Raw genomic sequence first — 15,319 nt, forward strand, 5'->3', positions numbered from 1 at the left:
CCCCCCCCCCCCCCCTCCTTCCTCTCCCATCTCTCTCTGTCTCCCCCTCCCTGTCAATCTCTAGTTTCTCTCTGTTCTTGTGGGCACCGCTGCATCCCAGGCAGCCCTGGCACTGTTACAAGGGTGGCACTCTAACTTGGGTGGGATGGTGGTGGTGGTGGTGGCAAGGTGGAAAAACACAGAAAAAAAAACCACAGAATAAATGGAAAGGTGAAAACTAAAAAAAAAAATTGTTCATACTGAAAACTTAAATTAAAGTCCAGAAACCTGCAGGGGGACACAAACCCAGGGTGCGAGACAAGCAATCATCTATCATCAGTAGTAAGTAGAAATGCCTGCATTGGCTGGGACAGGCTAAACAGAAAGTGCCCACCTGTGGCTCTATTCTCTGCTTCTGTTCTCCTGCTTTTTACTGCTCTGAAATCGCAGACTGCTTTGAACTGGGCCTGTCCTTTGATGTGCTGGCGTCACCACTCGGCCTTGCCATAACCTCCAGGGAGCTTGATAATGTGCCCACGTGTGGCATTACATTTCGACAAAGATCAGGTAGGGCACTGGATGTACCCACAGCCTCGAGCTGCCGGGGTTTGGCTTAGCCTACTTCCTGGATGTTAAATGCTGGCTGTGCACCACCTAGTGGGCATACAGTAGGTTTTTGTTTCTTCATAACTGACAGATAATGTTACACTTGTCCATTTTTGGATTATAGTGTCATAATGACAATAATGGTTCTGACTTACCAACGGATCATTGACATGTCTCAGATGTCTAGTTGTTAACGGTTCCACCCAAAAGATATCTCTAAACTTTCTACACTTCTCATATTATTTTAATTTTAATAACTGTTTAAGGCCCAAAGAGGCAAAACTACCTAATATTTCTTTTTAAATATAGCTAAGATTAGAGAGAAGTACAAAACACAAAAACAGATCTGTGTTGCAGAACCTCTCAGTTTTCAATCTTTCAATCATTTTTTTATATATATTTTCATGGAAAAGTAGGTGAAGAACTGTGTTTGATGGTCGGTCACAATTGTGACCAATGGCTTGATGTGTTGTATCTACCATTTATTGACCAAATTAACATTTAATCTCCTATGCAGCCATCAAAATACTTATATATCTCAGCTCACTTATTGAAACGTTTACAGCTCTATCACTGGCAACTGTCAGTCCCCAGCATTGCCACTAGAATGCTTTATCATAATCTAGGGTTACTTTACATATTAAAAACCCTTATACATACATACATACATACATCACCGCTTTGTCAGTGGCCTTTTACATTCACATATGACGTGCTAGGTATCCCTCTGCATCTGCTGTTGACGTTCCAGGATGCGCTACCAATACCGTGACATCAACAGAAGCATGTGGATAGGTTTAGAAAAAAACATCTTGGTTTGGCATTTCGGAAGGGAACGCTCGGCTCCTTGGTGAAAGTCCAGGGTTTGTTGGACCCATCCACCTTCCCCACCTACGCACCCCATATGGACTTTACTGGTCCTGATATTATGTCGTTATCAGCAGCATTTCAACCTCACCACGTCCTGCAGTGTATCATACCGCCCTGATAGGTACCGTCCGGCCAACCAGTGGCATATCATAGTAACGCTAAAGGTTACGTCCAGCTGCGTTACATACTGCTGCGAAAGGTGGCTTTTGGCATCAGGTGTCTGACGCCAAAATCAGTGACAAAGTGGTGGTATTCAACGACTTTGGAATGAGAATGGGCTGGAGGTGGAGGTCATAATCATTGATAAAGTTGTTCCTGCCATGATCTGTTTGCATAAGTTCAGCATTAGAATTCAACAGCCTGGCTGGCAAATAGCCTGTCTCCCCTCATAGCCTATATCTGACCCACTTCTGTCACAATCACTGAAGACAGCATCTTTGTATTTTTAGACAACTGTAAGGTCATATGCCTTGTCTGGGCCGTCACCTAGATCCCACATATCCAAAACTTTACTCAAAGTGAACCTAAAGAAAGAAGAGTTAAAGGTTAGGTAGAACAAGAACTATGTATGTGTGTAAGTACGTGTACATTTAGATGCACAGTTTTATCCCACTGGTCACTATTGTTGCCATCAACATGTTCAATAATTCTGTGACCCCACTGAACAGAGTTGAGTAACAAATGCACATGTCAATACTTGACACTTTAAAGATAATGTGTACAAAAATTTCTGCCATATCCTTATGTTAACAGACTTTACCAACCTTTTGTTTTGGAGCTTTGATGCAGCCATCCTCATCTCATGGTGCAACCAGGAAGTAAACAGCTCTGGTCATGTGACAATTTACACTAAACACATGACACTGCACATAGTTCATTCATATATTTAATGGAAATATGTTGATAAATCATTCGGTAATATTTTAAGAGCCTTATATCTGAAAACTTTTTTCATGGTCATGGGATTAAATGGGTTAAGGATCACGCTATCATGTGTTGTGATTATCATTATTGTACCTGGCATATTTTTTTCTGTAAAAAAAAAAAAAAAAGGTCATTAAATCTGTCTTTATTCCACTGATTTAATGCTCCACTCAGCGAGCACGTTTAGTGACCCAAATTACATCCACATAACATGTCACCAACAGGTGCATGCTGGGTCGAGCTAACATGCTAAATACTAAAAAGCTCACGATGGATCCACCAGCTGTGATTTCTACGTTCACTTTTACCTTCAGTGAGGTGTGTGAGGCCTTTCTGCTGTTTGTGAAAACTTTGAGGAGCGCAGAGTCTGAATGGACTGGTTACACTGGGACTGAGAGACTGGGCGGACTGGTTATATCATACTCTGAGAATGAACGAGTGTAGAAGTTGAACCCGGAGCATACATAATATGACACACACAGTGAACTCACTGTACAAATGAGGATGTCAACAACCACTACGTTGCCTAGCAATGTAGTTTTGTGTGCGCACTATGTGGTGTGTAAAAACTGTGCAGTTTCTCTTTTGACGTAAAATGTGTGTTTGTGGCTTCAGTTGCTGTGCAGTTTGAACTGTTGATAACTCTCTGTGTTGGTTGCCTTGGTGATGATTTATTCTGCTATTGATTCTATAAGAAGTGGCAGGTTATTTAACGTTAGTCCAATAGTGCTCATTGCACTCACCCTAGTGTACATACATGTTTTTTCCAGTCGTCCCTTTTTGTGTCATTCTCTGAGTTTTGTCTGTTAAATCCATAATCCGTTAAGTGCACAGGCTGCCGTCTATAGAGGTAGAATCCATCCATCCATTTTCATCTGCTCTTCCGAGGCCAGGTTGTGGTGGCAGCAGGCCAAGCAAAGCACCCCAGACGTCCCTCTCCCCAGCAATGCTTTCCAGCTCCTCCTGGGGGACTCCAAGGCGTTCCCAGGTCAGATGAGATATGTAATCCCTCCAGCGTGCTCTGAGAATCGCCACCTTAATGTGGTGGAGGGGTTTGCGTGTCCCTTTGAACGTGGGAGCTGTGTTGTCCTGGGCTTATAGCCCCTGGTAGGGTCTCCCGAGGCAAAGTGGTTCCAGGGGTCAGAGTAAGAGCGATTCAAGAAGACCTTGATGAAACGGACCACTCAGACTTTGAGCACTTTGGCCAATAAGGGACGCTGGGGCCTCCTTGTCGAGCCAGACCTGAGGGGGAGCTCGCCAGCTAGTATCTGGTGGCCAGGCCTTGCGCCATGGGGCCGGGTCAGGTTCAGCCCAAATAAATAGCACACATATAGTACTCTTTCTGCACTGTAATGGTTAAAACTAGCTTCACCTCAATCAGCTACACCAGTAAAATGCTGCTTACACATTAATGCATCATTAACTCTATTATACATTAGTAAAGGGAAAATTTTCCTGCCTGACCACTTATTTTAATTTTAGTAATTTATGTATATTTAGCTGATAAAATTCCTGGACTTTAACTCAGACAGGATTCAAAGTTTTAAATGAAGGACTTTTACTTGTAATGGAGTATTTTAACATTGTTCTAATTGTACTTTGGTAAACAGACACTTCTTTCACCACTGTTTATCAAAGACCAAATACACACAGACTGGATAAAGATGCAGACAAAAAACACCCACACCCAAGTGCTGAACACCTCAACCCTGACGCACATGAAAACCTTCGTCACCCCCACCACACAGACAGACATGTTCACACGAATACACTTTTGACCTCTGTTTAGCCTTTGCGTGGCCTGAAAGCTCACAGCAGCTGGCTGGTGGTGAATTGTGAGAACAGGCTGAAACTGAAACTGTACGCCGGCATAATCCTCAGCAAGAGAGATGGAGAGAGCGCGGGGGCTGAGAGGGAAAGAAAGAGTGGAAACAGCAGCGAATGAGAGACATTGTAATAACAGAGAGACCAATAAAAAAGGAGGAATGTGAGAGGGCGAAATAGTTTCGGTTTGCACAGAGAGGTTCAAAACAAAGTTGTGGAAAACAAAATGTTAAGCATTCAAGAAACGACAGAGACGATTTAAAATATTCCAAAACGCCATTGTCACACTTTATTGAAAAAAATGCAACCTGCCATATATACTGTATGCTTTACTGTATATACATCAGCCATGGTAACATAGAGTTTTTGCTGTGACTGTTAGAACAAACAGAGTGAGCCCTACTCCACACACAGACGGATGTACGAGGATGAATCTAGACACTACCGTTAGAGTAGTGTGTGAGCTCTGTAAAGGGTGTGAATGGATACAAAACAAAGACAAGATGTCCACATAGATGACTCTCCACTTGTTGTAATGCATTGTGTCAACACTGCGTGGATTGCAGCATGTATACCTTCTCCAGTCCACACACACACAGATCGTGCTCCAAATGTGTGTATGACAGCTGTCCCTGTGTGTGTAGTAATCCTCTGTAAGCTCCATGGCTCCCACAGTCTCTTTCACTAGATCCTTCAGAGCATCTCTGACCTCACTGTGTAGCTTCTCCTGCTCTCTCTCCGCCCCATGACCTGCTCACACTCATGTTGCACTTCTGAGCCTCTTTCCTCACCCTATTCTTATTTAAGGAATAATATGACCTTCCTGGGAAATACTCTTGCTTTCTGTTGGAAAGTTAGACAAGAAGATCTGTAACGCTCTCATGTCTGCATGTTGAATATGAAGCTAACGCAAGCAGCCAGTTAGCTTAGCTTAGCACAAAGAGTAGAAACAGGGGAAACAGCTAGCCTGGCACCCCGTAAGTTCACTAATTAGCCTGTTATGTCTTGTTTGTCTACAAGTATAAAAACTACAATATGCAGTTTTGTACCAGACTGTTTCTTGGCCTTGAGCTGTTGCCAGGCAACCAGTGAATACTCCAGGAAGTTACGGCTCCTAACTAAGGCCTTGTGTACATGTATGCAAATATTTGCGTCTACTTTTTTTTTTGCCTCGTCTCCACACAATCAGAGTTGTAGGTCTCTGAAAGGTTTTCTAAAAGTTCAGTTACTGTTTATCTGTGTGGGCGTGTAAAATGGAACGTGTGGGAAATGATGTCCTTAATTTGTGCATGCCCAACCCAGTCTCACTTAAAGTCGTCGAAATCCAGTGCTTGGGCAGTGACTTGCAGCGTCAGACATTGACAAAAAAAAGGCGTCCTTTAATGTTGGCAAGATAAATGGCCAGTCGCCATTTTGGTTTAACAGTGCTCAGGGGGAAATGAGCAGGACGAGAATGGAAATAAGACGGCGAAAGTGCGAGTAGGGCAGGCGAGAGGGGTGGTGGATGGGTCCAACAAACACTGACGTTCACCTGGGAGAGTGGTGTTTGCGTCCCCTGAGATTATAAAGCCAAACCCATTATTTTTTCCTACAGGAAAAAAGCGTCAATTTGCATTGTTGCACTGACATAGTGTGTTTATTTTGAAAGAAGACAATGCATGTAACTGGCAGAACTTGACAGTGTCCCAGAATGTCAACAACCATCGCACTCAGGGTACCTTGCATGTAGTATGTGGACGTGGAAAGTCCATGACCAAACGTCAATATGTAAAGAGGTCAGAGTGAGACTGTATTGGCATGCCTATTATTATTATGACTACTTCAAACTTAAACTTAGTGTTGTTGCACCACTTTGCAGACCAACAGAGTTGTCAGCTGCACCCAGGACCCCAGGAACCCTTGGGAATTTTTTCAAGTGGCCCCTCGCAGTATTGCAGCGAAAAAAATACCCTGCAACATCTGTCAAACTATTGACGAGACACCTCAAACTGCACACAAGGTCAATTATGACTTTCTATGATGCGTTTTTGAGCCATGGAGATTTTATATCTGAAAACTCAAGCTAGTAAATGTGATTTAAAATCCATGACATCATCACAATGTGAAGTCTCTAAGTTGAGCAGGACCTTGTGGGCGGAGCAACTGGAGAAACACTACATGCTGAAGTAAACCTGGAAGCTTTAACACTTTTTGGTGTATTTCCATTAGAACAAATAGGCGCCATCTTGGGGTCCTGTATTCTGTTATCTTTAAATCTATGGCTGCATCCAATGGTTTTGCTCCAGCTCAGCACCTGCAGTTTAGAGTCCTCCAGAAACAACAGTTTTGGATCAGACTTGGTTGAACAAGCAGATAGTGGGACACTTTCTGGAGTGGGATTTCAGCATGTCCAGAGCATCACTCGTATCAGAATTATCTTATAAAACAGAGGGGAAAATATAAGCTTTCAAAAATATCTGTATATGTGTAAACAAGGCCTGAGAAACAGTCCGACACAACCCTGATAAAACAGCCAGGATAAACATTTAGTCTGTTTAGTTTAAGTGTCAAGAGGAGCCTGTATTTGTGGTGTCAGTTTGCCCTCTGCTGCACACATCAAGCCCCCTCTAATGATTCACTCATTCATCATGCCCTGAGAAAACCTTCCTTTCTAAGACGTTCCAGTTTCCATTGTTTACTTTATCAATAAATTTAATGTTAGTGGTGCTTCCCTTGGTTATGCACGTCCACTGGAGCACTTTGGGAAAAGAGGTTAGTGGTGATACATTAGTAAGACTGAGTGCTAAAATAACAAGTAAAGCCGAGCTGATCTGACGACCAGTTAATTAACTCTATGTAAAAATACAAATACATGTAGGAGACATTACACACAGCCATCCTTTTCTTTGTCAGTGATTGTGATCGAACATCTTTGCTCGAGGTGGAGGGTCTCAACTCTTTCACAGTGATCTTCTGCCAACTTTGGGCTTCCTCTGACTGATGGGCCAAAACTCCCACAATGTCCACAATCATTAATGTCACAGTGTCCATAAAACTCTTTAAAATGCAGTCCGTGATGATGGGATACTGTTTTTAATAGGTGTTTATACTTTTTAAATATAAAAATAACTGTCTCCCTTATTTGAGTCTCTATGAGCGGGGATAATGGGGTGATCGAAGTGGAGAAAAGGTGATGAGGATTTAGGCAAATTTGTGAAAACTTGATTGCAAGACTCCCATCTAATAGAAGTACACGTATCTGGAGCTTTTCAAAATGTTCTTCCTTCTGAACAGTGTGATTGTAGCAAAGTATACACAGTTTTTGCAGTCAGCACTTTGTTTTGAAGAGGGTAACATAGCTGGTAAAGAGTCTCCATAGTGGCTTAAAAGAGAATCCGTCGTACAACCTTTTCCTTTCGTCACATTGAATTCCAGGAACAAAATATCTTCGGTTGTATGAGGGAGTGAGCTGCAGAGAGCTCAGATCTGTGGTGTTTACAGAGTCCGCGGAGGGGAAAGTCTCAGAAGTTGCTGAACAGCTCGTATTTCTTCATCCAGTCCATCTGCGGCGCCTTCTTCTTTTCTTTGGCGTGGACCTTCATCTTCTCTTCTGCTGCCGTAGCGCTCAGACTCAGGCCCATCTCGGCAAAAGGGTCCATCCGGCCACCGTCATCATCCGCCAGCTAGACGGGGGGTATTATTGAAGGTGGAGAGACAGACAGTGAGTTTCATGTGAGGGACAAATGACCGAACACAGCACCATACCTGAACTTACACCCACCTGTGTGCTGTTGCCCTGGCTGCTGAGGTCGGAGTGTGTGGACCTGATGGACTGTGTGGTGGAGCTGCCGTTGATCTGAGGGTTGGGGGAGCCGTTGGATATGGAAGGACCATCGTAATCTGTGGAAACAAACAATGCGCACAGAGGGCATCGGGTGAAGAACAGAAAAGCACAGAGATTGTTGTTTTACACTCCAGTACAGACTTGATAATCTTTAGGCCTGGGCAATGTATCGTTATTGTCCTATGAGTATGGATATCGCCTTCAATTTTGGATAGCGTAATATCAAACCTACCAGACTGTTCAATTATTTGATGATGACGATCCCAACAATATCATCGCAATATCAATATTGAGGTATCTGGTCAAAAATGAAGATAACTGGTTCTTTCCATATCACCAAGCTCTACTTTATACATAGTTCATATTCAAAGGGACAGGATCTCAGTCAACAAGTCGTAGTCTTAAGAGTTTTGTCGTATTATATTTTAACATCTGACAATGTTTCATGAGTCGAGAACGACACTTTTCTCTGACTTTGCGCAGTGAGCGTAAACACATTTTGGTAACGATTAAAAGAGCGCTGCAGGAGTGAGTCCTAAAACGCGGATATGAGTTAGCATTTTAGCACGCGGTTCCCTCATCTCATAGTCAATGGGTTAGATGCCTGAGATAAGGTCTGTGGTTAGCACAAGCCTAAGAGACTGTTATGTTTTGTTCTACGACAAAATATGTCAGTAAATACCCCACTCAAGAAGCTTTAACGTGTCTTAAGCAAGTTGTTGTAACAAATTAGCTCTTTACTTCTGGCCATTGCATTCAGGCTTCAGAAATCATAGAAGTGATGTTCATTTGTGAAGATTATCTTGCTCAACAAAACTTGTAAGCATCATAAACTTTCGTTTGCCAAAGATTTTATTCTTTGCAAATATCCAAAATCCAATGGAAAAATCCCAGTGACTTTTTGACGAGGGAACCACGGGCGATGCTAACTTCTGGGTCGGCCAACAAACAAATGTCATCCCTGCAGTACTCTATTTCACAGGTGTGTAATTTCCTAACCATTTCCTTGGAAGTTTTCTACAAAGGATGATGTAATTTGATAAACAAATATAGGAAAATTGAAACAGTGTTCAAGTGGTTTAATTTCAATTAATTGTAACCTTTAATATTTTACTCAATGCACAGCAGGTCAGCTGAGTATGTAACAAAGTGAAATTTGTGGGGAATAAGAAGTAAGTTAATAAGAAGAAAACATTTTCAGAAATAACTGAATGATGAATAATTGGGTTTTAATGTACCCTTTCTTTCAAAGAAATTTATTTGTAAATCAACAACTGCTTATAAATGCAACACAATTAACTACACTGTAAAATAAGTGAAACAGCAGAACTTCCTCTCTTTTAGTACCAAATTAAGTTGTTCTTTCCAGAAAACGTTCTAAAAGAAATGATCGACCTTTACAATAAAGTGTTACCTAGAGTTGTTGACAATATTTTCATCGTCATTTAATCTGCCCATTATTTTCTCCATAAATTGTTTTGTCAAAATGTCAGAAAATAGTAAAATGTTCTGTGTAATTTCCCAGAGCCCAAGGTGAAGTCTTCAAATTGTATTAAAGATAAAGAAAAGCATAACATTCTCACATTTACGATGCTTGAAACCAACAAATATTTGGTCTTTTTGCTTAGAAAATTCCTAAAACAATTGTTGAGTTATCAAATAGTTGCCAATAATTTTCTGTCAATTGACTAAACCTTTAATTGACTTATCGTTGCAGCTCTAGTTGACAGCCTGATACTCTGCAGTAAAATATCTGCTATCACTTTCTAATAGGCCAACACATGACGACAACATGTGATGCTGTTGCATCCTGGAAGTTCAGAGTTATACGTCACACTTGCAGTAACATTTAATCACGCAGCCCTACCTCTGATATGGCTGACTGTGGGGACGATCCCCCTCCTCTTAAAGTGTTCGTCTGTCTCTGGATCGACCACCAACAGCCAGGTCTCATCTCCACCTTTCTTTATGAAGGCCACCACCTCTGCATGCCGCATGCCCTCGATGTTCACACCATTTACCTGGAAACACAGAGACAAAAGGAAAGAGGTTTTTGGCAGGAAGGAAGGAGATGTGGTTTGTGTGTTGGCTGTTATAGCTCTTGGTGGTCCATCACCACTGACTGTGACAGCTTCTAGGTGATTTCACATGCCTTCTGGCAGCCATAGTGGACGTCCACAGATCTTGGTAAACACGGCTAACGAGAGACTGAAAGCTAGACTTTATTTATCCTTGTCAAGTAGCAATTTCTGTCTCATCGCTAGGATATACAACTTTCATAGTCATGTGTATGTTGGTAGGTGTGTGGCTAGAATTAACAGCTGGTTTTTCAAGGGAGAGCAGACGGATGGCTTGTGGCGCTCCAGTCCCAAATGTTTTCTCTAAAGCCCCAAATCTTTAAAGTTTTTTAAAATACCATCAACTTTGTGTCATTAGCATAATAATATGTGTCCATGTTGTTTATTGATGTTTATGCTATTTCCAAAAGAGACTTAATATAACCAAGTAAATGTTCTTCTGTTGGCCTTATATGTAATTCAGAGTATTGAAGACTTGCATTGTTGTTGATTTGCATCAGCTCAGATTATTATGGGATGGATTTAAATGTAGCAGATTTGATCCAGTCTGTGAACTCTACTCCAGCACTGTAACAAAAATAGCTCTCAAGATTAGTAATGCTGTTTACACCAAATTCCTACCTGTGTTATGTAACTTAAAAAATAGTAACAACAGACAAATTTAGCCTCTTTAAAGTGGCGGGAGTGGAAATTAGTCATCCTCAACATTTTTTGTGTTGTGGTTTCAGAGAGATGATGACAGTTGGAGAACAATTAGATACAGATGATCAGAACAAAGAAAATCACTACATAATATCCTAAAAATAGCAAACACCTCCAAACTTCCCTCCTGCATTTGAAAATGGCTCATTCATTTAAAAGATAGGTGACAAACAGCCTGTGATGTCTTCAGAAGAATAAATGCAATTTCTACAATAAGTCTCCACATTCAGTTTTTCCACATTCAGTCAGTCGACCATTTACAGTCATTGCATGTGCATACATTTCGACTCCTGTATAGTAACAACAGCAACATTTAACAAAGGTAACGGCACATAATTTGGCTCCATAACAACTCACAAGGTTCACTGACAAAACAACTGTCTTATACTAAACACGTTTTCCCTACAAATACAACATGCTAACGTTATTAGCACAAGCCTATGGCATTTTACATTGTATAAATTAGCCTAGCGACAAGCAGAGATTTCCTCTGCTCATATGAAGCCAGGATAAATCACACACAAGGCTTTATTGTCTTCATAATTTATTGTTTCTTATCTGTGATATAAAAGTAAGTAAAAGCTTTGTTTACACTGAGGGAAATGGTCTCAGCTTACAAAAATAGACAGGAGGTCTGAGTCTTCCTCTGCCTTACAACCCATTTCCAAATTAAGAACACTGTCAGTCTCAGCAGCACACTGTACACGACACTGAGAGCCTGTGTTACTTCATTTGTCCAGTAGGTGGAGCCGTGGGATAGCATACTGCTTACACACAGCTCAATGTGACTTTCAGAGCATCTGCACCACAATGTTGTTAAAACTCTTGTTATGAGTTCTGAATTCTTGCAACAGTGGATCAGGAAAGCATTTCGGACAGCTATTTATGCAGCTGATTTACCACAATAAAAGAAGACTCCTCTAAATACTTTCTGAAAAGGGTTGCAACAATCAGGAAACAGCTCAGCAGAGATAAATAATGGATATGTGTGCATGTGACTGACCATCTATGTCACAATATTTCCCTAGCAAAACACAATAGGCTGTAACTGCTCGCTCTTATCTCGATGCCGTGTGCATTTGGAGGCCTGCTTTGTCTAGACCTTGGCTTCTCTCGCACCACGCCAAGTTAGTGTTGGTACACAATCAATTATTGATGGCTCTCCTGGGCCCCGGCTATAGTGCGGGTTTCAGGTGTCCGAGTCCTGAGGGGGAATTTGTTTAAAATTCACCGCTTATGACAGGACGGGATGTACTGAAACAAAGGGAAATAAACTCTCAACATTTGCTTTTGCTTTATGGGCAAGGAAAATAGGGTGACATAAATGTATATAACAGGGCTGTAGGCAAATAAGTGCAATGAGACTGACTTTATGAGTCTTTCAGGGAAGAGGAGGAAACAGAGAGAGTGGAAGGTAGACAACACGAAGAACGAGTGGAATCAACAGATGGAAAATGTGAGCAGCTCCTCTCCTCCTCTCTTTCATATCAAACATCTATCTTTCCTTCCCAGGACTCATGACAGACAGACAGATATATAAAACAGACGTCCTCAGTCAGCCGCGGACGCAGACAGACAGTTTGATGAAGAAAGAACAAGCATCTTTGTATTCAGCCAAACAACAGGTGTTGTGTCATGTTTCACAGCCCGTCATTAACAGTCCATCCCACACAAGACAATACACTGTGCTCTCTGCACACCGGGCTAATTAATACATGCTGTAGGAACAGTGCAGACGCTTATTTCTCATGGGACTATTCCCCAGGGAACATCTTGATACTCGTCTGTGTGTGTGCGTGTGTGTGTGTGTTTAAGTGTACTGTATGTCTCATCAAAGTCATGGAGAATCCAGCCACCTGAAGTCCACCGGCACGTCTTTGATGTGCTTTGTGCATGTGTAGGAGCAGCTACACACTAACCTTGGATCGATCTAAACAAACAGTGTCAAATGCATCCATGTATATGACGCATGTGTATGTTTTAACCCTTCGTTCTCCAGCTGAGCTTTGCAAAGAGAGACAAACTATGACAGAGAGGTGATTTGAAAGAAGCTGTTATACAGTGGATAATGCATGATTCAGCGACTGCACGGTCTCTCTGTGGCCTCAGATTAAATCAGAAACTGATTTTGGTGGATAAATTAGTGGGAATTTAATGTTCCCACAGCAGCTGTCATGTTGTTCCAATGGAAAGAGCAGCCTAGTCTGAGCATAGGACTCCACTTGTTGATTGAGATGATGAATAGAGGCTCTTGGAAAATAATTTTGATCTTTGTTCATGTCGCCACCCCTAAATTGAATGTCTATGATCCCTGCCGGACCACAGAGAATAAGGGCAAGGTCACACACGAGTGAATGCAAGGCGAGTGACTTTTAGCTTTTAGCTTGGTAGCTAATGTTAGCTTGCAGATAAATACAGTGAACTGTGATGTTGTTGGTACATTTTCCATTTTCTTATGTTCCACATGCACGGCGGGCCAGACAGCGTTTTATTGGTTAAACACAGCAACGACCACTGTCTCCTCCACACACTGGCTACTTTATTGCTATCAGTTGAGGCTGCAACTTTGTTAATCAAAGTTCACCAAAGTTGAACTCCACACGATGTGAAAAAGCAAAATTGCTTTGCCACCGGAAGTGAATGTTTTATTTGCCCCTTTGCACAAACTAAAAGGAAGTAAACGGAAAGCTGTTTATGTTTACTCTGTGCATGTATGACCGTGCCGTAAAAACCAAGACTCTACAGCCATGCTCTGTGAGGCTGCATTTAGGCACAGTAGTGCTTTGAGGTAAATGCTTACAACAAATGCTAACAAGTGAAAATGTGCACTGATTGGCAGGAAGGGATCAGGCTGTGGAAAAACAATCTTTTCTTTTTAATAAATTAATAAAAAATAATAAAAAGTGAGCACTTAGCGAGCAGCTTCCTCTCATTCTTGCAGAGAGGGAGCAGCCAGGCTCTGTGCTGGGCTCTCTGTCCTTCCTCTTGCAGGGAAATAATTACACAATGGCGAGCTGGTGATCCAACAAGCTGATCAATTTTCTGCTTGTGGCTTGTGCCTCCACACAGCCGGTGTGTCCCGGGCTTGGTCGGGATCAGTTTTTTAAGGGATGATCTCAGACGGGACAGGTTTGGGCTTGAACTCACACGGGTCGGTTCGGTTTGGGTTATATTTTTATTTTTTTCGGGCCTGTTGAAAACTCTAATAACATTTTTTTATGGAGGTATTTTTAGCATATGATAATATTTATTTATTCATCTTTTTGTGTTTCTTATTGCTACGTTAGGTATAACGTTGATTTGTCTAAGTACTATGTTGTATGCTGTATTTCTATGGCTGCAGTATGGGTGTATGGCACAAGACAAATTTCCCACTCTGTAGGACAATAAAGTTAATCTGGATCTTGAATCAATCCAATAGTTGTTGAGATATTTCAGTCTGGACCAAAGTGGTGGACAGTAGGGCTGCGCAATACACAGATATTATATCGATATCGTGATATAAGCCTAGAAGACTAGTGTTCGATTTTGGACATCTTAATACTTTAAGTGTTGTCTTTTCCTGGTTTTAAAGGCTGCATTACAGTAAAGTGATGTAATTTTGTGACCTTTTCAGACTGCTTTAGCTGTTCTATTATTTGTATTTACCTATGTAGTCATTATATCCACATAATTGATGATTATTTATCAAAAATCTCATTGTGTAAATATTTTGTGAAAGCATTTGATAAGATTTTCTCCATATTGCCCAGCCCTATTGGACAGACCAACATTACCATCCTAAGAGCCGCACTGCTAGCATGCTTGAAAAAACTAACTTTCTGAACTGACTTTGTACGGTTGTGTGTGTTGTTTTGTGATGTGTGTGAGAGAGTCAAATCAGTGTTGAGCAGATCTGTGGGCTATCATCAATTTAACCCTAAGTGTGTATGTGGGTATACTGGGAAAAATGAGTGTGTATGTTCTTTGCTGTCACCCTCAAGTTTGTGAGAGGTCCAGACTGAGTACGCACTGCTGAGCGCAGGCAGAGCAGAGAGACTGATGAGGCATTCACTGGTGTCACTGCTTCTGCCAACCATCGGCAGAAAGCTGAGCTCTCATCATAGCCTTTACAACGCTAGCCACCGCTGACACACCTCCAGTGTAATGGGGCGTGGTGAGAGAAACAGACAGCGAGAGACGCAGAGAGAGAGAGATCTGTCATGGTTGTTCACCTCGCTAACAGGCTGCTGACAGATAACACAAGCGCTGTCTTGATGCATGGTCAGAGACGGTTGCAATTATCAGCGCCAGGACACACACACACACACACACACACACACACACACACACACACACACACGAAGAGCAGCCAACTAACTCAAGAGAGGCTCAGATTTTCTGTCCAAACAAAACTACAACACAGAGATTAAGTTATTAAGCTGACGTGACATCACATATTTACCAGAACACTAGATATCTTGTTAAGTTGACCTTAAAGTGTCACACAGGAAATAAGATAACTGCGAACAGG

At 41.8% G+C, this 15,319-nt stretch overlaps 1 protein-coding gene across 1 annotated transcript in view; it reads right to left on the minus strand.

The window, feature by feature from the left end:
- Nucleotides 1-4,477: 4,477 nt before the first annotated feature.
- Nucleotides 4,478-15,319, minus strand: part of LOC126405606 (Na(+)/H(+) exchange regulatory cofactor NHE-RF2) — a 54,524-nt gene continuing 43,682 nt past the window's right edge. The window contains exons 4-6 of the mRNA XM_050069410.1: nt 9,894-10,047; nt 7,964-8,082; nt 4,478-7,865 (exon numbers count right to left, since the gene is read on the minus strand). Coding sequence (XP_049925367.1) covers nt 7,704-7,865; nt 7,964-8,082; nt 9,894-10,047 — 435 coding nt within the window. The 3' untranslated portion in view covers nt 4,478-7,703. The remainder of the gene's footprint in view (nt 7,866-7,963; nt 8,083-9,893; nt 10,048-15,319) is intronic.

Source organism: Epinephelus moara, chromosome 18, assembly GCF_006386435.1.
Source record: "Epinephelus moara isolate mb chromosome 18, YSFRI_EMoa_1.0, whole genome shotgun sequence".
In the NCBI taxonomy this organism is placed as follows: Eukaryota; Metazoa; Chordata; class Actinopteri; order Perciformes; family Serranidae; genus Epinephelus; species Epinephelus moara.